Source organism: Dysidea avara, chromosome 5, assembly GCF_963678975.1.
Source record: "Dysidea avara chromosome 5, odDysAvar1.4, whole genome shotgun sequence".
Taxonomy (NCBI): Eukaryota; Metazoa; Porifera; class Demospongiae; order Dictyoceratida; family Dysideidae; genus Dysidea; species Dysidea avara.
The window spans coordinates 40,220,760-40,245,827 of record NC_089276.1 but is presented as its reverse complement, the minus strand read 5'-3'; the positions used below and the strand labels follow the sequence as shown (position 1 = coordinate 40,245,827).

General features: G+C 37.0%; 2 protein-coding genes across 2 annotated transcripts in view; both read left to right on the top strand.

Annotated features, from left to right (window-relative positions):
• The window catches only part of LOC136255282 (hemicentin-1-like), a 182,945-nt gene extending 167,779 nt beyond the window's left edge, over positions 1 to 15,166 (top strand). The window contains exons 14-18 of the mRNA XM_066048008.1: positions 9,439 to 9,759; positions 12,350 to 12,652; positions 13,635 to 13,955; positions 14,816 to 15,103; positions 15,156 to 15,166. Coding sequence (XP_065904080.1) covers positions 9,439 to 9,759; positions 12,350 to 12,652; positions 13,635 to 13,955; positions 14,816 to 15,103; positions 15,156 to 15,166 — 1,244 coding nt within the window. The remainder of the gene's footprint in view (positions 1 to 9,438; positions 9,760 to 12,349; positions 12,653 to 13,634; positions 13,956 to 14,815; positions 15,104 to 15,155) is intronic.
• Positions 15,167 to 15,560: 394 nt separating this feature from the next.
• LOC136255281 (hemicentin-1-like) overlaps positions 15,561 to 25,068 on the top strand; it is a 122,892-nt gene continuing 113,384 nt past the window's right edge. The window contains exons 1-2 of the mRNA XM_066048007.1: positions 15,561 to 15,636; positions 17,137 to 17,457. Coding sequence (XP_065904079.1) covers positions 15,561 to 15,636; positions 17,137 to 17,457 — 397 coding nt within the window. The remainder of the gene's footprint in view (positions 15,637 to 17,136; positions 17,458 to 25,068) is intronic.

Below are 25,068 nucleotides of genomic sequence, written 5' to 3'. Positions count from 1 at the left end.
GACTGATGCCTTCAGACAAGTGTAACTTGATAACAGTTAAGGCTACAGGCTTGATTTTTTCACTATTTGACATAGGGACACATGCATTTTGGCATACTGCAGTATGTACAATGCATTCTTTATGTGCTTACCAATGTCTTCTTTGTGTCCCATTTATCTTTGCTGACAGCGAAAGATGTTGATTTGGCAGTAACACGCGATGGTTTCCCTTCATAACGGAAATTGTTAGTATATTTCATAGTGGCTACTTTGATTGCAGAGGTGCTTTTCAAACAGTTTTTGATTTGTAATGCTTTTCAGATGATAATTAACAGCTGGGGAGTGCAACATCATTTCTTTCTTTAATGCGGTATGTGTGAGTTCACTATTCATAATAATGGAAAAGTTAACAAACAAGTACTCAAAAATTGGAATTTTCAACTAGAGTAGGGACCATAGCACATTGAAATTTTCTGAAACAAGCTTGAGTAGTGTTAGATAATAAAACAATAAGAAGTCTTATATCCCTACAATGCTCGAGATAGTTTAATATACTTCACTCACTTGTATACATACAAACTGTCCACTCTTCTTGCTTCAGCACCATACAGTGCCTGATCATGAATTCCCACCACTATCAACTGATTGTGGTTGTGGTTAGTAGGTGTACAAGGGTTCCGTCTGACTAGAAGTAACCTAATAGGCAACTTTTCTGTTGATCATTAACCATGCCAGCATGAAACTTGATAGTTAAACTGTTTATGTAGGATAGTTCAAATGGTACAGAAAGTCGTCTTTTTTAAGAAGATGGCTTTCCACCCAATCAATACCATAATTCTTTCCTTGTACGTATTACTGTTATATAATAGTTAGAAGTCAAGAGCCAGGGTTCTATAGGATTTAGAAAGCTTGAAGGTCCTGGGCTGTAGCGCCCTCACTGTGCTTGGGCGCTACTAAAGGCCTGAGGGTTTTCTAAATCCCATAGAACCCAGTGGTTCTTGACGTCTAACTTATTTAGACTACAACTCGTTATTGTACTTTGAGTTGACAGCTACTTGTAAACGAGACATGTATGGCTACTTGAAACAAGCCCTCTACATGGTGGGACCTCAGCGTGGCTGCTGCTACCTGTTTAAATGCCCATGCATTGCCAATGCTACAGGTGCATTCTATGTTTCGAAGTACTGGACTCGAGCGACTGGACTACAATTCATTTCTGCTGTTGTGCCTCGAAAGCTGAATGTAAACAAGTAATGTAGTGTTGATTAGTACAAACAAGCCCATTACACCTCCCTCTAATTCAGTGCAGCTGTTACTAGCCATTTAAGCACAGGAACATAGTTATTGCATTTCGTATTGCCTCAGAGCGTGGTCTCTATTGGACATGAGCGTGGCTCTACGGGATTTAGAGACAATGCTTTCAACCAATCAAATTCAGTATCAAACTTGTTGTAGTCTAAAAATATGTATTCAATATATGTGACCTGATTTTAGAAAACTGTTGATCTACACACAGTAGTACTTTTGTGATAAAAAAACAATGAATAAAAAAATGTAAGCTATAGAAAATAATTTACACAAGTTTTTATGGCTTACTGGTTGGTGAATTGACACTCCAGTGGATAAACCCTGGACATGATCATGTACTCCTGTTTATAGGGAGTTCAAAACTCCTCATTTCATCTCCATACACAGGTGGGTATCTGAATTACAGATGTTTGTTTACATTGTGGTGACAAAAGAGTGTATGATGATTTACCTCCAATGAATTCACCTTCCTTCTGGATTACAAAAGAATACCTTTAGCAAAAACTATACCTTGGTGGATTCTACTGCTGTATTTCCCACACTGCTTAACTTATGTAGCTAAAACTTAGCCAGTCCATTCCTCTTACTGTAGACCACAAAGAACCAATACAACAAATTTTGATAAATGTGTGCATATCGATGGTTTTCTAAGATTAGGTCACACATGTAAAGTTAATAAGTTTGTTTTCAAGTATTCTGGAGTGTATAAAAGCTGGATGTATGTTGTCCACTGCACTCATCCTAGTTTGTAGTATGTAGTTGCTTAAAAGTGTACTAGAATTAAGGGAGTAGTGTAAAGAGGTACCTGTGCAATATTGACGAGGCAGTACAATTAACTCATAGTCACATACACACATGCACATGATATCTAGTTGGATAATAGATTAGGCTTGTCTACTAGCAATAATATATTCTTAAGCAGCTTATGAAATCTAGTGTCAACATGGACAATAAAGAGCCACATACACTGTAGCTACTAGTGCTTTTTGGAATATCCTGCTGTAACAACATTGAAAACCAGGATCTTTGTTCTAGCTAAGTGGCAACACCAGATAATAAAGAAGCCTGGATGATTGTGACAACCTCCTTTGCCATCTATCAACTTAAATTAACTTTTTTTATAGGCCATTGCAAATGAATCACACTAAAAAAAGGATATGGCTTTTTTTTGTAGTTTGTTCGACCAGGTAGTCCTGGTTTGCAGTGATTTATGATAGGGAACCTGATATCTGATTCTGAGCAGGTTATGTCCAGAGAGATAAAGGCCCTTCCACCAATACTAAAGATGGAGGGGGGCCTAAATCTGCACAAAGTGTTTCAGAGTGAAAGTTCTGTACTATGCTCTTCTGGGCCCACTGTAAGAGTGTTGTCCAAATAGTACACCTCTCTAAATAATAGAAAAGAAAAAAATTCCACTTCACTGCGCTGACCAAACAAATAGATCTACTGTACAAGTTAATCATGGTGCAGAACAGAGCCCAAAGGCAGCATGCACCTTCCTTCACTCCAAATTCTAACAAACTGGAAGGCACTCTCTGCAACTACCTTTCCCAGCAGGGAGGTGCCTTGGCGTGTCTTTGGATTGTACCATGATTACCAAGAAGGTGAGTTGGGATGTCATCACCAATAATATTTTGACCTCTGCAAGTCTACAATAAAGCATCACTGGTTTGTCTGGTGATTTTCTGTATTTGCAGTTATGCCAGACTGACATGGGGGGATTCCCTAGTAAATAAGAGCCTGCTAACCTATGTTTAGACAGTTCCACATTGATTTAATCAAAAACCGCCTATGAGTGTTGAGCACTTGCAAGTCCATGTTAAAGGTGTTAAGCTACTTCATGTGCTCCTTTCATCTGATATTAAATCCCCACCTAGAGTTGCTAATTAGGGGTGCTGCTGGAGGTATTGATGCCAGCTACATTGTGCCAGTGGGATATTAGTACTAGTAATAGCATGGGTAGCAGTGAAATTTGGGATAAATACCATGAGTGTTGTATTGGAAATGGGGATAAATTTCACGAGGCGAAGCCGAGTGAAATTTACCATTTTCAATACAACAAGAGTGGTATTTATCCCAAATTTCACTGCTACCCATGCTATTCCCAGTTAATACCATACTCGCTGCATGTAGTCTACGCATGCTGTGCATTAGCGTTGCTATGTACGCAATTTGTCACTATGTACTAAACATGTGTCAACACTAATTGTTAACATAAATTCTAGCCAATGAAATTGCAATTACAACTTTTTCACTGCTACCAGTGAAATACGGGATAAATTTCACTGCTACTATTGAGACTTTTGTATGGGCAGTGAAACAGGTATGGTATTATTATTATTATTATTTTACCAGGAGACAGAGGAACTAGTCAGACATGTGAAGCTCTGTTACAGTGATCTGTCTTGTTCTGGTAGCTACAATTCATACAACTGAGAAATCTGCAAAACTCTCCCTTTTACAAGCATAGCTGGGTTGTAAGTATAAGCATTACGTAAAGTTAATTAGGTAAAGAAATAAACACAGAAATGTAACAGAATACTCAACATCTACAACTCTACAGTTACTCCTCATATGGTATATACTAGAAACCAACACACTTTCATGGTAGCATTACCAAAATAATTTCAACCAGCAAAAGCCAGTTTAAGTAACTATTTAAAATTATTTGTATATTTTAAAATACTGCATAGGTAATACCAAGGCCACTTATCAAATGTATGTAATTACAAAATTTAATGGCATATAGCTGCAAACCATATCATTTCCTTGCAGACCAGTTTAAATAGATTTTACAGATACCTGCTTAATCACCCAGATAGCTTAGACATAAATGCACTAGCAACTCTGGACCAAGCCTCCACTCTAGATTAAGCCACCCTTAGGATTATAACCTACGTGATTATTTATTTATTTATTTAACATTTACAAAGACTGTACCCATCCAGGATACAGTAGACCCTTGGTTATCTGAATCCCAATATATCTTAGGCAATGGTAAAGTGTTCATGAATTACACAGTATAGAGATATAACACTTCTTGTTCTTTTATTGTGATTTAATATCATGTACTACTCCAGTACTTTTTATTGATGTGCTAATTTTCTCTACTGCGGGGGAAATGTGAGGCAGCATAGCCAAGTGGCTAGGGCATCAGCCTGGTAATTGAAGGTTCCAGGTATGATGCCTGGTCAAGCCAATTTGGTGTTGTTGGTGTTTCCTTGAGCAAGAAACTTTACTCACATTGCTCCAGTCTACCCAGCTGTATATTGGGGACCTGGTGGCCTGGTGTTATCTGGGGAAGCAGCCCACCCAGCTGTAACATCAACGGGTACCTGGTGTTTACTGGGGAAACAAATGCCCACCTGTCCTTATCTTGCTAAGTGGTGTTGGGGTTATTGTGGATTTTGGGTTCCGCAACCTCTCTCGGTGAGACATAGACAGCCCTTACTAGCCCTGGATTTGCCTTCACAAGGCTTAAGTTTCAGAGTGGTGCACAGGCATCCCAGTGCTGGTTCGCTGGGAGGCAATTGCTGTGTTTCACATGACTTGCCATAGGCTTTGCTTTGCCTAATTTTTTAAAGTAGTACCAAGCATTGCATTGTTCAAAGAATATCTGTGTTGCCATTGTGCATAAAAATCACTTCCCAATCATCCACCATAAGACCCAGTGGTTTGATCAGCCATATCTCTATTGTGTTTTGACACCAAGTCTATTAGATTCATCACAAAATAACAATCTAATCCAAACCAGCCTAGCTGTAAAAAAAGACTGCGGCCCCCAAAAAGGCTATGGTGAAAAAAGATGTGAAATCCAAGGTGGCGGCCAAGAAATGGCTGTGATGGTAGGTTAATGGTAAAAATTTTAATAACAACAATTCAGGTGAATTTTGGTGCCGCTTGGTCTTGGCACAAAATTCACCTGAATTGTTGTTTTTAAAATTATTACCATTAACCTACCATCACAGCCATTTCTTGGCCGCCACCTTGGATTTCACATCTTTTTTCACCATAGCCTTTTTGGGGGCCGCACTCTTTTTTTACAGCTAGGCTGTTTTGGATTAGATTTCACTTCTTTTTGTATTTGTATACCCCAAAGCCGGCCTATGCCGGCTTTGAGGTTTTTTTAACCTATCTTTTTTTTCTTTACCACAGGAAGAAGAAAAAGATGAAACAAATGTTGAATACTTTAAATATTTCTGATTTTATCAGTAAATGTACATTTTATATATGTAATGCATATATTTATTACAGAACTTTCCACAGTGATGTCTTTGTAACTGAACACTCTACAAGGTAACTTCTTCTAGCTGATCTCTCTACAGGGTGAATTGTTTGTAGCTGAACGATCTACATGGTAACTTCTTCTAGCTGATCTCTCTACAGGGTGATTTGTTTGTAGCTGAACTATCTACAAGGTAACTTCTTCTAGCTGATCTCTCTACAGGGTTATTTGTTTGTAGCTGAATTCTGTATAGGTGATTTGTTTGCAGCTGAGCTCTTTACAGAATGGTTTCTTTGTAGCTGAACTCTCTACAAGGTAACTTCTTCTAGCTGATGTATCTACAGGGTCACTAGTTTGTAGCTGAATTCTCTATATGGTTGTTTCTTTGTAACTGAACTATCTACAAGGTGACTTCTTCTAGCTGATCTTTCTACAGGGTGATTTGTTTGCAACTGAACTCTCTACATGAAAACTTCTTCTAACTGATCTCTGAACAGGGTGAATTGTTTGTAGCTGAACTCTCTACAAGGTAACTTCTTCCAGCTGATGTCTCTACAAGGTCACTAGTTTGTAGTTGAACTCTCTACATGGTGGTTTCTTTGTAACTGAACTCCCTACAAGGTGACTTCTTCTCTCTACAGGGAGATTTGTTTGTAGCTGAACTTTCTACAGGTTATTTGTTTGCAGCTGAACTCTCTACATGATGGTTTGTTTGTAGCTGAACTCTCTACAAGGTAACTTCTTCTAGCTGATCTCTCTACAGGACGATTTGTTTGTAGCTGAGCTCTCTACACGATAGTTTCTTTGTAGCTGAACTCTCTACAAGGTGATTTCTTCTATAGCTGATCTTTCTACAGGGTGATTTGTTTGTAGCTGAACTCTCTACATAATGGTTTCTTTGTAGCTGAACTCTCTACAAGGTAACTTCTTCTAGCTGATCTCTCTACAGGGCAATTTGTTTGTAGCTGAACTCTCACATGATTGTTTCTTTGAAGCCGAACTCTCTACAAGGTGATTTCTTCTAGCTGATCTTTCTACAGGGTGATTTGTTTGTAGCTGAACTCTCTACAAGGAAACTTCTTCTAGCTGATCTCTCTACAGGGCTTATTTTTTTGTAGCTGAACTCTCTACATGGTGGTTTCTTTGTAGCTGAACTCTACAAGGTGATTTCTTCTAGCTGAACTATATCTCTTTCCGTAGTTGAACTCCCTACAAGGTAACTTCTTCTAGCTGATCTCTCTACAGGGTGAATTGTTTGTAGCTGAACTCTCTACAGGGTGATTTGTTTGTAGCTGATCTCTATACAGGTTATTTGCTTCTAACTGATCTCTTGAATTCTGTTCAGGGTGACTGCTCTATTAGGATGACTGCTCTATTAGGATGACTGTTCTATTAGAGTATCTCGATCTCGCACTTGCTGCACCAAGTTGGATTTCGTGTTATAACTCCTTGGCTTTAAGTCTGATTCTTCTACACCATTGAAGAGCTTTTCTAAGATGATTACTCCATCTGTACAGCGAATTTCAAAGCATTACCCCAAGTGGTTTATCTGGTAGGCGTGGCAAGTAGTCGTTTTTTATTAGCTAATCTCGATTACATAATTGTTACACACTGTTGGTTTTTTCGTTGTATCTTCCTGGTTTTTAGCTCGATTTCTTTCAAATCACAAAAGGTTTGAGGTTCAATAGTTAACCTATTCACCCACCGATTTTCAGCTTCTTCCCATACGCGGTTTACCCTGTAGGCGTGACAACATATTGGTGTTATTTTTCGTGCATAATCGCTCATAACTCTTTGCCTGTTTATGGTATTCCAGCCAAAGTTGGTACCGAGATGCGCCTTTATACCCCCCCTTCTGTGTGCCAAATTTCAAGGCAATCGGATAACGTGTTCGTGTTTTATAGCAGTTTTTGTAAGTGTGCGAAAAGAGGAAGAAAAATAAGAAGAAAAAAAAACTAAGAAACTAAGCCAATTTTTGAAGTCGCATGTCTCGGGAACGCCTGAAGTGATTTCGCTCAAATTTGGAATGTGGAGTACTGAAGTTAGAGGGAGTGTCCACAGCAAAAATCGTCTTGTTTCATCAAGGCAGCACAGAGTTACGGAGGTGCAAAGATTTCGTTTTCTTTCTTCCTGTCAATATACTCACGGGTGTTGCGCGCCGGCTTCTTGGGCCGAACAACACACTACCATGTGTCTTGATTCAATTGGTATATACTAATGATCACATGATCACAAAATGGGCCCCTTGTGCACAAAACTGCCCACCAAGTTTGGTGAAGACGACAATGCCTGTTCATCTCAAGTGTAATGTTCTTTTGCTGTACTAAAACTGATTTTTCAATCATACAGTACGATAGTACTGTATATTAGGACATCGAAGGTGTGGGGGTGATCTGTGATATAACCCAAAAACCTGCCACAATATTTCCTCACAATGACATGACAGTATTGGTTGGGTAAAACCAAGCCTAAAGGTGTCTTCAGATCGACCCGAAACATTTGCATCATATTGCTACAGAATTTATAAAAAAAATTATCCAACACAATTTTCTACTGCCTGCCTGCCTGATGCCTTCAGTCAAGCATAGCGGAAAAGTGGCTACAGCTACAGCCCTAATTTTTTTGCAGAAATGTTTCTAGTTTGCTTAAGAAAAAACCTTTGATATATTAATAAGCATACAATGCTTGCACTATTGTCTTACCTTTTATCTTTGTTTACCATGGCCATCAGTCAAGGTTCTACCGCTGAGTGTTAATAGACTACAGTACGGCTTCCATACCAGTGTATATTGCATCAAACTATTCGAATACATGTGGTCGCCGGTTGCACCATAAACACATGCGTATGTGACTCGCTGTTGATATCGATCAGAGAGAGCAACTCACGGCAAACTATATAGCAATGTGTAAGTCAATAAAAATGGTTTACAATATAATGTTAAACCGAGTTGGGTCATCCAGGTCCTGCTTTACAGATTAGATTCGGCTCTGACCCCATGTGCTAAATTAAAAGTGGACATGTTACTACACGTCATAGCATAGCTCTGCTTCTTTCAGCATAGCTCTGCTTCTTTCGTGAGCCACGCCCACTTACGTAAATTACAGTCTGTAGACATATGGTAGCCATGTCCATTTATCAGTGTGTAGGTATGCACGAATCCATGCCCATTATGTAAATTACTGTCTGTAGACATATGGTAGCCATGCCCATTCATCAGTCCATAGGTATGCACGAATCCACGTCCATTATTGTCTGCAGGCTTATGTAGAGTCACGCCCACTGATCAGTTGTTATTGTATGAGTCATAATCTAGTATAATAGTGCTGTGAGTAACTCAGCAGATATTTAGTGGTCATGCATGAGCTTGCCAAAAAACTTCACAAACAAGTATAAGAAATAATTGGAATTTTAAATTAGATTAGGGACAGTGTATAATGCTGCAATAAAAAGTACTTAAACAAGCTGGATCGGAGTAGTGCGTAATGTCCAAATACTGTAAAACAATAAGAAGTGAATATCCCTACTGTGCTACACTCAATGCACAGCAGAGATATTCACTTCTTATTGTTTTACAGTATTTGGACATTACGCACTACTCCGATCCAGCTTGTTTAAGTACTTTTTATTGCAGCATTATACACTGTCTCTAAAATTCCTAATACTTGTTTTATATCAAACAATCCATATTTGTAAACTAGATTTCCCTTATAATGCAAAGTTATGTATTTTCCTCCATACTATAAAATAACGTGGTCCTCAAAGAGATAATTATAAATTTAAATCATCACATTCTCTTAATACATAATATTCATTTAACATAGTCTATTTCACTTTTGAGTTTAATTCTCCATCCAATGTATGTGTAGTTCCATGTCACTACACTCACTGCCATGTACTGTAATTCTGTAATTTACATTTGTCACAGTACCACCAAACATTGTTGTACCAGTGGAAGGACAAGAGTTTACTATCACTGAAGGACGTGATGGATCAATTACATGTACAGCTACAGGTTATCCTCCACCAACAATTGTATGGCATAACAGTGATGGGAGTAGTCTAAGTAATATGAGACTAGTATCTGGTAGTGAAGTGATGTCATCTACTGGTGTTGGTAATGTGACTAGTGTAAGTGTAGAACTGATGGTGACAGGAGCTATGAGAGTAGACACTGGAATGTACACATGTTCAGCTAGTAATATTGTCAGTAATGATACAGATGTTACAGTGAATATCACCATACAATGTAAGTATCAAGTTACATACACCATAGCATTTAAGGTGATTGTTCTTAACTGCAAACAATGCCAATACATTATATTTAGAACTTTCATTGGTAGAGCTTTACTTCGATGTTTGAAAATATTATTTTAATACTCTAATAGAGTGCATATTTTTTGAGGACTTGTATTAAAACACACAAAAGATGTTCTAGAACAATCTATAACTTCCATTGGTAGATCTATTCCATGGAATGGTAATATTATTCTATTACTCTAATACTTGATTGTACGAAGCTGAATACTCTACAGGAAAATGTGTGAAATTTCTACAGGTAGACTTGTAATATAGCTGTACTCTTAGACTACATGGTGAATGGTTTGTAGTTGAACTCTCCACAGAGTGACTCATTACCTAACTAAAATCTCTACAGAAATAATTCCAACCTAGCTGAACTTTCTACAAGATAGTTTTCTTGTAACCAAACTCTCTACAGGATGCCCAGTAACACAACTGAACTATCTACAGGGTAACTTTTCAGCTGAACTCTCTACAGGGTTACTTATTTCTAGAGTAACTGAACTCTCTGCAAGGTGACTTGAAATGTAGTTGAACTGTCTACAGGGTAACTTGTTTGTAGCTGATCTCTCTACCAGGAAACTTGTTTCTAGCTGACCTTTGTACAAGGTGACTTGTTTCTAGCTGAACTCTCTACAAGGTGACTTGTTTCATGCTGAACTCTATACAGGGTAACTTGAAATGTGCAGTAGTTGAACTTTCTACAGAATGACTTAATCAAGCTGAGCTCTTTGCAGGGTGACTTGCTTCTAGCTGATCTCTCTACAGGGTGATTTGTTTCCGGCTGATCTCTCTACAGGCTGATTGTGTAGCTGATCTCTCTACAAGGTTACTTGTTTCCAACTTAACTCTCTATAGGGTGACTTGAAATGAACTATAATTGAACTCTCTAGGTGACTGCTTTGTAGCTGATCTTTCAAGATGACTTTTTTATAGCTGATCTCTCTACAGGGTGACTTTTTTGTAGTTGAGCTGTATACAGACTGGATTATAGCAGAGTTAAATTCTCTGCAATACTTAGTTAAACGCTTTAATAGAGTAATTTACTTCTTAGCTAAGTGCTCTATTAGGGTGACTGCTATATCAGAGTATCTCGATCTCACACCTGCTACACTGAGTTGGATTTTGTGTTATAACTCCTTGGCTGTAAGTCTGATTCTTCTAAACCATTGAAGGCCCTTGATGATTAATCCATCTACTCCAATTTTAACCCTGGGTGGTTTTTCTGGTTGGCGTGACAAGTAATAGTTTTTTTTTTTATTAGCAAACCTCTAGAATTGGGTTGTTAAACGCATGCTCTTATAATTTTTGGAGAAAAAGTTTGTAAAAAAATCATACTTTTGTTAGGCACATACACCTAATAAATAATTAGGGTGTGTTAAACACAGAATTGCTACATTTTAACAGAGGAGTTGGTAGTTTGTGCCAGTTACCACACCAGTGTGTAAGGATATTAATTTTGACTCTATTTCTGGGTGAAACCATTCAAAATGGACAAGAATATTGCAATCCAAATGGCTGATTACTGTATACACAGTGACAGGAGACCTCAAGGGTGACATACGCACTTGAGGAGACATTCATTTTCCAGTAATTTCATCATTTCTTCCTGTATGTAGCTTTGCCATGTCTTGATCCTTGCAATTGGCCATGTGCACTTATCAGCCATTGTTAATCACTAGAAATGCATATGTGCTTAACAAATAATATGTGCTTAATAGACACATGCACTTAACCACCCGATTATACGGTAGCATCATTGTTACACACTGTTGTTTTTTTTTTGTTTTTTTTGTTTTGTTGTTTTGTTTGTTTTTTTCGCTTTATTTTAATGGTCTTTAGTTTGATTTCTTTCAAACTATAAATGGTTTGAGGTTCAATAGTTAACCTATCCACATGCTAATTTTCATCTTCTTCCCATAAACGGTTTATCCTGAAGGCATGACAACATATTGGTGTAATTTATCATGAATAATCGCTAATAACTCCTGGACTGTTTATCATATTCCAGCCAAATGTGGTACCAAGATACCCCTTTATATTCCCCTTCTGTGTGCCAAATTTCAAGGCAATCAAATATTGTGCACACATTTTATGGCATCTTTTGTAAGTATGCAAAAAGAAGAAAAATTAAATTAAAAATCTAAGAAATTAAGCTAATTTTCGAAGTCTCATACCTCAGGAATACTTAAAGTGATTTTGCTCAACTTTGGTATGTGGTCTACTGATGATGGAGGACATGTCCACAGCAAAAATCATCTCATTTTATAAAGGCAGTACAAAGCTATGAATGTGTGAAAATCGCATTTTACCTATCAATATACTCACAATATTGCATGCCAGTTTATTATTGGGCCACACAACACACTACCATGTGTCTTTATACATGCAGTACAAAACTGTTGATCACTTCACATATTTATATTACTATATGTGCTGCTATAATAATTTATTATTGACCTACACTACAGTATAATATATGCACTGTATGAATCTGGTTACATACCAGTGATACCACACCATTTATCATGATACAGCTCCCCCAGTGATCACTCTTATTGGAGATACTCCAAGAACAGTTACATCACCTCAAGATGTTACCATTTCAGTCACCATTGGATCATCCAACCTTCCAGTAACTGTCCAGTGGTCCTATAACAATCAACTATTAACTACTAATAGTGACTATACCATTACCACTATATTATCCAGTGATAATACCACTGGTAATTCATCACTGACTGTACATAGTACCAATACTGGTGATGATGGAAACTATACTGTGAATGTGTCAAATCTTGCTGAAACAGATATGACAACTATCAGTGTTATGATCCAAGGTGAGTGGAGTAGTGTTTTTTTTTTTTTTTGGTTTTTTTTTTTTAGCTCCATAAATTAATGCTCATAATGGTAGTCATCTAGTGGAACAGCTAAGCAAACACTTTATTATAAAAGTTGGTATACTTTTTGCTTGATTCATACCATTTCATGCTAGAAATCATTTGAAAAATGTGTGGAAGCCCTAAAAGTACTTTGTAGAAAACTTCATATCTTATAAGGCAAGTAAAGGAGGTCAAAGGAGATACCCATCCAGGTCGGTAGGTTTTGATATTAGGAAGCATGGGGGAATAGCTATAATACGGCTTCTTAACCAGCAAGAATTGCTTTTTAAAAAGTTTCCAAAATTCCCTAAGACAATGATTTTGATGTGGCACTGTATTTCAAAGCATTTAGTGTACCTTACTCAATTTCTACAGAAAATTGGTGTTTTTGTCACCTGAACATTTTTTTGCAAACTTTGGCACCTGCTCACTCCATTAATCTGTTTGTGCCATTATGCTAAATGTCTTGATTTCATTGATTAATATACAGTTCAATCATGTTTTTTTATGAGTAACTCTTTAACCTGCATCTGTTGATATTTCAATTTCTAAGTTTGCAGTTAACATAGCTGTCTAACTTGCAAATCATTTCACTTGTGACCGTGAATCATATTTTATTTAATTGTGGTAAAACAAAGATTAATATTTTTTATATAACATTCCTCTGCATAAGCATGTGAGATCAAAATGATATGTTGTAAAAGTAACCTTCAAAATAAACACTCAGACTCAATGCATACTTTAAACAAGATTGCTTACTTCTAGCCCATTTTATCCTACACTAATGGATTTGCCGTTCAGTAGTGCATCAAAACATAATTCACATCAAAGAATTAATGATTAGGGAAAACCTATTCAATGTTATTTGTGTATATATGTTAAAATCTTATTAGCTAAAACCTCATGTAATTGTATAATGTACTTGTTTTCATTTGTACAGTTCAACCTACTGCTAACAACCCAGACACAGCCAGTGCTACAGAAGGAGACATGAGTATGACTATCACTTGTACAGCAACTGGTGTACCAGTACCAACAGTTAATTGGACTGGACCAGATGGTAGTATTATGAATGATATCAAATATACTATCAGTGACACCAGCTCACCTGTGATGGTAACTGATGGTAGTAATGAAGTGTTCCAGGTTACTAGTGACCTTACTATTATGAGTGTTGTACGAGGAGACACTGGAGTGTACTGTTGTGTGGTAACTAATGTGGTAAATAGTGTACAGAGTGATACTACCCTCACTGTGATGTGTAAGTGGTTATGTGTGATGTATGTATGATAGCATGATTGTGTATGTCTGTAAACTACAGTAGCTAAAATACAGTGCTATAAATATGACCAGATCTGCGAAAACCTAACACAACAGTATAATCCTAATTTTACAGTATAAAGCATTGAATACAATTTAATTATGGGTGAAATACTTGTGTATTACTAAAAATATTCTGTAGTTTTTTAAACACTCTGGTCTCAGTAAAGTAAGGGCCTAACAACGAAAACCTGGATATCATCTTATTCGCCTACTCAAGAGTTCAAACTGCTTTGTCACATCAAAAGAATAGTATACTATCAATATTTTTCTGTACTTATTTTCCATTGTATGTAGTGAAGAAAGTCATTACAATGAAAAACTTACCCAGTAGTTGATTCCCCTATTGTAAGTCACAGCCATTAAACTTTTAGTAAGTGCCTGTAATTTATTTTCCCTATACTTGCTCTACAAACACTTTTGCTACTTTATAGGGCTGTAACTTGCAAAGTTATTGGCAATTGAATTTGAAACATTACCAGAGCATACACCAGGCTAAGTAGATTATAAATATTTAATAAACAGGAATTCGAAAAGTGAATGATTGTGTTGGGGTTTTTTGTAGATCCAGTCACAGATAATAATTCTCACAAGGCATTAAATGTGAGCAGATTTATATAAAGATACACACACAATATTTGACCTAGTTTTTGTATTTTGAAACCTCATAGCATTTTAATCATTATATTTAACCCATTAACCATTAAATTTTACCAAACACTGATACATAAGTGATGTTGTATCACAATGTAAATTCTATTAGATCTATTCTATATTGCTAATGTTATGTATATGTGACAGATGCTCCAACAATTATTTTGCAAGTATTGAATGACACAGAAAATGAAGGAGACACAGCTGTTTTTACATGTCAAGCTACTGGTGAACCAGTTCCTACCATCAGTTGGTACCTTAATAATGTTCCAGTGGATGTGACTAATACAGTGAAGTATAGTGTGATATCTACAGGACCTGGTCAAAGTACCTTAAGAATCAACAATGTACAGTCATCTGATGTGGGTACCTACACATGTAATGCTACTAATGTAGTATCTAGTGACACTAGTTCTGGAGTACTGACTGTTAATGGTGAGTTTCCATTTGTATATACTACTTATGGTTACATGCACAAATTTAATAGGATGTGAATAATTATGGAATTTACGTACTTCTGTGCACTACTTTCACACACGTACTTATCAAATGAATTAACTCTAATATCCAATATATTCGACAGTAGTGCAAAACTTATATAAACTCCAATTACTTTATAACTGTCAACTTTATTGTAAAGACGTCATTACCACTACATTATTCCCATTAATTTCCTACATACAATACGATAGTACTGTATAGTAGAGCACAAAGGTTTGGGTGTGGCCCATGAAAAAACAGCATCCAAAAACCAACCTCATTTTTCCTTGACAACAGTACTGGTTAGATAAAACTAAGCCCAAACAAACTTCAGATCCACCCTAAATGCTTTCAATAAGTTGCCATGAATTTTTTTGAAAGTTTATTTGACTAGTGACTGACTGACTGACGGATGCCTTCAGACAAGTGTAACTTGATAATGGCTAAGGCTACGGGCGTGAATGTTTCACTGTTCAACATAGGAACATGTGCATTTTGGCATACCACAGTATGTACAATGCATTCTTTATGTGCTTATCAGTGTCCTGCTTGTGTTCCATTCATCTTGCTGACAGCAAAAGATGTTGATTTGGCAGTAGCACATGATGGCTTCCCTTCATAATGGAAATTGTTAGTATATTTCATAGTGGCTACTTTGATTGCAGAGGTGCTTTTTGAACAGTTTTTGATTTGTAATGCTGTTGAACATAGCTGACAACGAAGCGTAATGGATACTGTACTTTTTCAGATAATACTTGATAGCTGGGGAGTGGGACACCATTTCTTTTTTTTAATGTGGTATGTGTGAGTTCACCAGTCACAATAATAGAAAAGTTAGCAAGCAAGTACTCAAAAATTGGAATTTTCAACTAGAGTAGGGACCATAGCACATCAATAAAATTACTGAAACAAGCTGGAGTAGTGCATGATAATAAAACAATAAGAAGTGTTATATCCCTACTGTACTCAAGATACCATAGTGGAATTGCTTAGTAGGGATATAACACTTCTTCTTATTGTTTTACTGTGATTTAATAGCAGGCACTACTCCAGCTTGTTTCAGTATTTTTTATCAATGTACTAATGGTCCCTACTCTAGTGAGGCAGCATAGCCAAGTGACTAGAGTATCAGCCTGGTAATTTAAAGGTTCCAAGTACGATGCCCAGTCAGACCAATTTGGTGTTGTTGTTGTTTCCTTGAGCAAGAAACTTTACTTACATTGCTCCAGTCTACCAAGCTGTATATTGGGGACCTGGTGGCCTGGTGTCATCTGGGTAAACAGCCCGCCCAGCTGTAACATCAATGGGTACCTGGTGTTTACTGGAGAAACAAATGCCCACCTGTCCTTGTCTCGCTTAACGGTGTTGGGGTCGTTGTAGAATTTTAGGTTCCACAACCTGTGTTTCTCATGACTGCCGTAGGCTTTGCTTTGCAAAACTTTTTAAAGTAGTACCAAGCATTGCATTGTTCAAAGAATATCTGTGTTGCCATTATGCTTAATAAAAAGCACTTCCCAATCATCCACCATAACACCCAGTGGTTTGATCAGCCATATCTCTATCATGATTCGACATCAAGACTATTAGATTCATCACAAAATAACAATTCAATTGGTATATACTAATGATCACATGATCACAAAATGGGCACCTTATGCACTAAACTGCCCACTATGTTTGGTGAAGACGACATTGCCTGTTCATCTCAAGTATAATACTTTTTTGCTAGAATAAATCAAACAATCCATCTTTGTAAACTAGAGTTCCCTTATAATGCAAAGTTATGTATATTCCTCCATACTATAAAATAACGTGGTCCTCAAAGAAATAATTATAAATTTAAATCATCACATTCCCTTAATACATAATATTCATTTAAAGTAGTCTATTTCACTTTTGAGTTTAATTCTCCATCCAATGTATGTGTAGTTCCATGTCACTACACTCACTGCCATGTACTGTAATTCTGTAATTTATATTTGTCACAGTATCACCAAACATTGTTGTACCAGTGGAAGGACAAGAGTTTACTATCACTGAAGGACGTGATGGATCAATCACATGTACAGCTACAGGTTATCCTCCACCAACAGTTGTATGGCAGAACAGTGATGGGAGTAGTATAAGTAATATGAGACTAGTATCTGGTAGTGAAGTGATGTCATCTACTGGTGTTGGTAATGTGACTAGTGTAAGTGTAGAACTGATGGTGACAGGAACTATGAGAGTAGACACTGGAATGTACACATGTTCAGCCAGTAATATTGTCAATAATGATACAGATGTTACAGTGACTCTTACTATTCAATGTAAGTATCAAGTTATCATAGTGGTGCTCAAGTTTAAGGTAATGGTTCTTATCTGAGATGCCAGCATGAATCATGACATTTCAGTGTTGGTGAAATAATGTCAATCCAATAATGTTCCTTCAAAATTATTAATCATCTGCACAAAAACAGCCAAGCTATAAAATGGTGCAGCCTTAAAAATCCTGGGTGAAAAAGTTGTGAAATCAGTGGTGGCAGCCAAGAAATGGCTGCAATGATGTTAATGCTAATAGAATTTAAGAATATACACAGCCATTATTAAAATTAACATCATTGCAGCTATTTTCACCCAGGCTTTTAAATGTCGCACCAATTTAAAACCAGGCGCATTCCCATGCGGCTAGCTGTGGTTACTCGCCTGGTTTACTGAAATCGGTTTGACTAAAACCGTACGTGGCTGAATATATCATTACAATTACTATACCAAAGTTTAATTAACTGTAACTATAACACTAGTTCTTACTATGTATGTACGGTTTTCAAAATACATAAGAAACCTATATCACCAATTGACAATTTTCATTGTGAAATTCAGTTGGTCTCAATTGAGAGCCACAGGAGGCTCAATTGTAATGTAAGCTCATATAGGTTTTATGTAGTTTTTAGTACGGCATTCAATAGTAAGAAGCATTAAAACTGTGTGTTGGTGGAATACAGTAATGAGTTGTCCGTACACTTAGCAGTGCAACATCTGGCGCACACTTGTATTATAAAGAATGAGGTGTGAAAGTGTTACATAGGCTGTTCATTTACTGGCTAATCATATTTACTTGAAGGGGTGTGGCCAGTTACTGAAACTAGGTGAAGCAGTTTAGTAGAGGCCAGCCTACGTGCTGCAACATATGACTGAAAAATAATGTGACAAACCTTGTAAGCTACCAGGAATGGCATGTCTTCTTGAGTTGAAAGGGAGTATATTCCTTTGCGAATGAGACTTAAGAGTAGCAATGAGGCTTTGTGTAGAGAATTTGCATATGAAAACACAATAGAGAAACTATGAAGCAGTCAAGAAGAAACTTCTTTGCATAATTTGTGATTTGATTGATTGATTGATTGATTGATTGATTGATGTTTTATTTAAGCTCAAATATTCAGCATAGCCGTTCTTCCATACAAGAGCGTACAAACAACAAATACAGAAAACGATTTACAAATACAATAAACACACAGGTACAATACAATAATTTACAACTACAATAAACACACAGGTACAATACAATAATTTACAACTACAATAAACACACAGGTACAATACAATAATTTACAACTACAATAAACACACAGGTACAATACAATAATTTACAACTACAATAAACACACAGGTACAATACAATAATTTACAACTACAATAAACACACAGGTACAAAAGCAATAAGCAATAAGTAAACAAAAAAATACACATACAAATTACACATCATTACACAATAGTAAATTATACACTGAGGAAGGAAAAGTGGAGGACAGAGCAACTTCATCAGGCAGTGCTGGTCACTGTAAAGCGCTAATAACAATAACAATAACAGATCATTCCACCAGTGCACAACAGAATGTCTAAACAGTTTCTTAGTAGAGGATAGTCTACAAAATGCTGGCTGAATAAATTTCTGAGAAGATCTAGTGTGATATTTATGATTAGTTCCAAATACTACTGGAGGATCCAGCATAGTACCATCACCCATATAAATCTTGTGTAAGGCACGCAAGCAGCGGTACTTAATTAAAGATGAAACTGACAGCCAATTAAAATTAACACGATGTTCTGACACATGGTCAAATTTGTGCAATGAAGCAGTAATACGCACACTCCAATTATGCAAACGTTCTAAGCGATGAGTGTTTGACTGAGACAACAAAGGACCCCAGACCGGTAAAGCATAAATCAGGCGAGATAGCACAAGGGAATCAACTAACATCTTGATGACTTCAGTTGGTAAAGTCTTCCTAAGGGAGTTAATCCAAAATAAATAAAAAGACATCATCTTACAAATAGCAGCTACATGAGTTGACCAATCCAGTTTATTATCAAATGTTATTCCCAGATACTTTTGAGAGGTGTGTGGACAAGGGAACATCATCAATCTTAACTTCAGGTGGTAAAGTGTTTGACAGTGCACGAGGTTGAAACCACATAACACTAGATTTCTTGGTGTTAAATCGCATCTTACTCTGCTTAATCCATGAAAGAAGGTGAGACAAATCCTGGGACAGGCACTCACACACTATTTCGAAGGATGGGCCAGTACAAATCTGCGCAGTGTCATCGGCATATTGCAACAGCTTACCATGGATAACTTGAGATGACATTTCATTGACATATACCAAAAATAGCAGTGGACCCAGGGCACTGCCCTGAGGAACACCACCTCTCACCAGTCCCCAGCTAGAATATGAGTTAGAATTCTTTACACGTTGAAGACAATCAGACAAATAACTCACAAACCAACTTATCTCCATTCCATAGAGTCCAAGTGCATTTAATCTCTGTAATAATATACGATGGTCAAGAAAGTCAAAGGCCTTACGAAGGTCCAAAAAGGCCACACAAGCACAAGACTTCCTGTCCAGGGCAGAAATGATAGTATCTACAGCCACCAAAAGAAGTTGCTCTGTTGACCTCTTCCGCCGATAGGCACATTGGTGGGGACTAAGTAGTTGGTGACTCTCAAAATAAGCATTTAATTGCTGTGCCATAAGCTTCTCCAGGATCTTTGCTACTGCAGGTACTACAGAGATTGGTTGAAAATTGCCAGGGTTATCCCTGGATCCACTCTTGAAGATGGGTAACATTAGAACGCTTCCATTCACAAGGAAACACACCTGTCTCCAAGGACTTATTAAACAACTTGGTTAATGGGTTAGTGATCTCTGCAGCAATTTCTTTAAGAAACCTAGCCAAAATACCATCTGGACCAACAGACTTCTTTACATCTAAATTTTTTATCCAAACTGGAGATTTGCTCGAGTTATGCTTCCTTAGCAATGCAAAGCAACATAATTCATGAATTGCAAAATAATTGGTGAATGATGAAATACATTTAGTTTAAATGTACTGCATGTATTGCTACAAAACAGGGAGAAAAACAAGTTGATGTTATGCTACTTCTAAAATCCAGGTGCCCATGTAGTTAATACTATCTCATTAACTAACTAAATAGGCAATTAATCAACCATATATATAATTTAGTTTATATTCATGCTATTGTTATTATTAATTTAGCTAGATAATTAGATTTGGAAATACTGTAATTTAGCATGTTTCATAATTCATTAATTATTTTGTAATTCGGTAATTATGTTGCTATGCACCGCTAAGGAAGCATAACTATAGCAAACCACTTTAAACCACAAGTTTTGCACAGAAGTATCTTCTCAACTGTTGTATAGTATGTCTATCATATTTTCTTGTGCAAATTATATAGAGAAAGCCTCCAGGCTACCCTTCATTTTCGTTCACTTAAGTACGGTTAATGCCCCCTTTCAACTCGAAGGATGTGCTACTTCTGGTAGCCTAAGCAGCCTTCAATGTTGTTTTAAAGTTGTTAAATGTCTAAAAACTGAAAGGGAAGAGCATTCAAGAAGTATAATGAAGAGTCATCATACACGTATTTCAGACCACCGAGGAGAAACCACCTCAGAACAAAGTTTATATGTGTAGAAGTTTAATAGAATTAATTTAGCTTTCAATTCTGACATCTGCCTGCTTTTTACCACGTGGGTGCCTACAGACAAACAAACATAAGTAGGTAGGTCGGTACACACACACACGCACACGCACACACACACACACATGCTTTTACAAAAACAATTTCAGTAAACCAGGCACGTGCCCACAGCCAGCCTTCGGGTTTAATAAATTAATGGCATGCTATGTTTGTGTTGATAAAGAGAGTTAAATTCAAGGGTTAATAATTACTGGGTGCCTGGTTTTTAGAAGTAGCACAGCATCAACTTATTCCATAGCTCGGCTGTTTTTGTGTGGATTTCACTTTGAAAACTCGTAACTTCAGATTGGAAATGGCTATTGACTTGAAATTTGTTCACCAACACAGCTTAGTATATAGAAACACATTTAGTAATACTATTGTAATACTTTAATAGAGTGTACATTTTTGAGGACTTTCAATAGAAAGTACATAGAATGTTCTTGAACAATCAATTATGACCAGATTTGCAAAAGCCCCACAATTTTCGAATTCCTGTTTATTACATATTTGTAATCTACTTAGCCAAATGCATGCTCTGGCAAAGTTTCTGCCTGATATGGCATTGCTGGTAGCAACAGCAGAAAAGGCACTTATTTAAACAGTTGTACCTTATGATGAGAATGACACATGGAGTTGAAATTTGCATCATCGTGTTTGCTATGAATAGGAGAATCAATTAATGGATGAGTTTTTTCCTGTATTACCTTTCGTCACTACATACATAGTGAAGAAAGATCAATTATGTAGTATCATTATGATGTGACGTAAGTAAACACCCATCCTTGCATCTACTGCAACAAAACTAGGATTTTCTAGCTCTTCCTGAGTAAGCGAATACAATGATATCTAGGATTTTATAGTTATCCCTTTCTTCACTATGAACAAAACATTCAAAAAAATTAACAATTTTTTTAACAATATGCAAGTATTTTACCCGTTGTATTCAATGTTTTATACTGTAATTTAGGCTAGCCCGATTGTAGATCCTGTCACAGACTTGGCAATATTATTGTAATACTTTAATAGAGTGAACTTACAAAGAATGTTTTAGAACAATCTAGTATAGAGCTGAGCGATAGTAGCGATTAATTGATTATCCCTATAGTAACTAATGATCACGATAATGATAATGCACAATTATACTCTGACAATATTATGCACATGCGTAAATAGTTAAAAAAATGGATGACAGAAGTGATAGCGAGAGTTGTATTCTTGATGAAAGTGGAAGAATACAGCATAGACAACAAACTGAATGAAAATAGCATGGAAGGATCGAGACAACAGTTTTACCGTTCGAGAGTGCCAGGAGTAAAGTTTGGGAGCATTTCGGCTTTTTAGCACACGATGAAAACTATTGTGAGCCTGACCAGAAGAAATGCAAGGTGGTGTACTGTATGATTAGTTGTAAAAATGCTGTGGAAATATGTCAAAAATGTGATTCCACCTGAAAGAACACCACCCATTGTTACAAGAACTTGGTGATGATGGCAGCAGTAGCAGTGGTAGTAATTCTATCTGTTTACACCTTGGACAGCAGAAAATAACCGAGGTGTTCTGCCAACAAGAAATGTTTTATGGATGCAACGATTTTGGCAGCATAATTTTTGGAAAACTACGTTGTTAAAAGCAAAGGGCAAATGCTGGAAAATAGGGGTGGAAAATTGGAAAAATGGGCACCAAGGAAAGGCAACTTGTATGAAAAAGATCAAGATACTCTAATAGAACAGTCACGCATAGTATTAGGATAACATATACTCGTAGGAAATGGTGACTAAAGATCGAGATACTCTAATAGAGCAGTCATTATGTACGAAATATTCTAATAGAGCAGTCACACGTGCTTGTAAGCTAGAGATACTGTAATTTTTACTGATGCTCAGCAAAATAGAAAACTTCCAAGCAAAATATTGGGCAAAATACATGTAGGTAAGAAATAAAAGAGTTGCTGGAAAGAAAAATCTAATCAAAAACAGCCAAGCTGTAAAAAAAGGTGCGGCCCCCAAAAAGGCCATGGTGAAAAAAGATGTGAAATCCAAGGTGGTGGCCAAGAAATGGCTGTGATGGTAGGTTAATGGTTAAATTTTAATAACGACAATTCAGGTGAATTTGGTGCCAAGACCAAGTGGCACAAAATTTACCTGAATTGTCGTTATTAAAATGTAACCATTAACCTACCATCACAGCCATTTCTTGGCCGCCACCTTGGATTTCACATCTTTTTTCACCATGGCCTTTTTGGGGGCCGCACCTTTTTTCACAGCTTGGCTGTTTTTGATTAGATATCACTTCTTTTTGTATTTGTATACTGCAAAGCCGGCCTATGGCTGGCTTTGGGGCTTTTTTAACCCATGTGTTTTTTTCTTTACCACAGGAAGAAGAAAAGAACTTAAAGAAGATTTTTAATACTTCAATTATTTTTGATTTTATTAGTAATTATACAAATTATATACATATATTTATTACATGCCCATTATTCCCCACAGGATATTTTTTTGCAGCTGATCTCTCTACTGGGTGACTTGAAATGTAGCTGACTATATACAGGATGGTTTCTTTGTAGCTGAACTCTCTACAAGGTGACCTCTTCTAGCTGGTCTCTCTACAGGGTGATTTGTTTGCAGCTAAACTCTCTACATGGTGGTTTCTTTGTAGCTGAACTCTCTACATGATGGTTTCTTTGTAGCTGAACTCTCTATAAGGTGACTTCGTCTAGCTGAACTCTCTACAGGGTGATTTTTTTGTAGCTGAACTCTCTACAGGGTGATTTGTTTGCAGCTGAACTCTCTACATGATGGTTTCTTTGTAGCTGAACTCTCTACAAGGTGACTTCGTCCAGCTGATCTCTCTACGGGGTGATTTGTTTCTAGCTGAACTCTCTACAGGTGATTTGTTTGCAGCTAAACTCTCTACAGGTGGTTTCTTTATAGCTGAACTCCCTACATGATGGTTTCTTTGTAGCTGAACTCTCTACAAGGTAACTTCTTCTCTACAGGGTGATTTGTTGTAGTTGAATTCTCTACAAGGTGGTTTGTTTGAGGCTGAACTCTCTACATGGCAGATTCTTTGTAGCTGAACTCTCTACAGAGTGATTTATTTGCAGCTGAACTCTCTACATGATGGTTTCTTTGTAACTGAACATTCTACAAGGTGACTTCTTCTAGCTGATCTTTCTACAGGGTGAATTGTTTGTAGCTGAACTATCTACAAGGTAACTTCTTCTAGCTGATCTCTCTACAGGGTGATTTGTTTGTAACTGAACTCTCTACATGATGGTTTCTTTGTAGCTGAACTCTCTACAAGGTGACTTCTTCTAGCTTATACCTCTACAGGGGGATTTATTTGTAGCTGAACTCTCTACAAGTGATTTATGTGCAACTGAACTCTTTATGTGGTGGTTTCTTTGTAGCTGAACTCTCTACTGGGTGACTTGAAATGTAGCTGACTATATACAGGATGGTTTCTTTGTAGCTGAACTCTCTACAAGGTGACCTCTTCTAGCTGGTCTCTCTACAGGGTGATTTGTTTGCAGCTAAACTCTCTACATGGTGGTTTCTTTGTAGCTGAACTCTCTACATGATGATTTCTTTGTAGCTGAACTCTCTATAAGGTGACTTCATCTAGCTGAACTATCTACAGGGTGATTTTTTTGTAGCTGAACTCTCTGCAAGGTGATTTGTTTGCAGCTGAACTCTCTACATGATGGTTTCTTTGTAGCTGAACTCTCTACAAGGTGACTTCGTCCAGCTGATCTCTCTACGGGGTGATTTGTTTCTAGCTGAACTCTCTACATGGTGGTTTCTTTGTAGCTGAACTCCCTACATGATGGTTTCTTTGTAGCTGAACTCTCTACAAGGTAACTTCTTCTCTACAGGGTGATTTGTTGTAG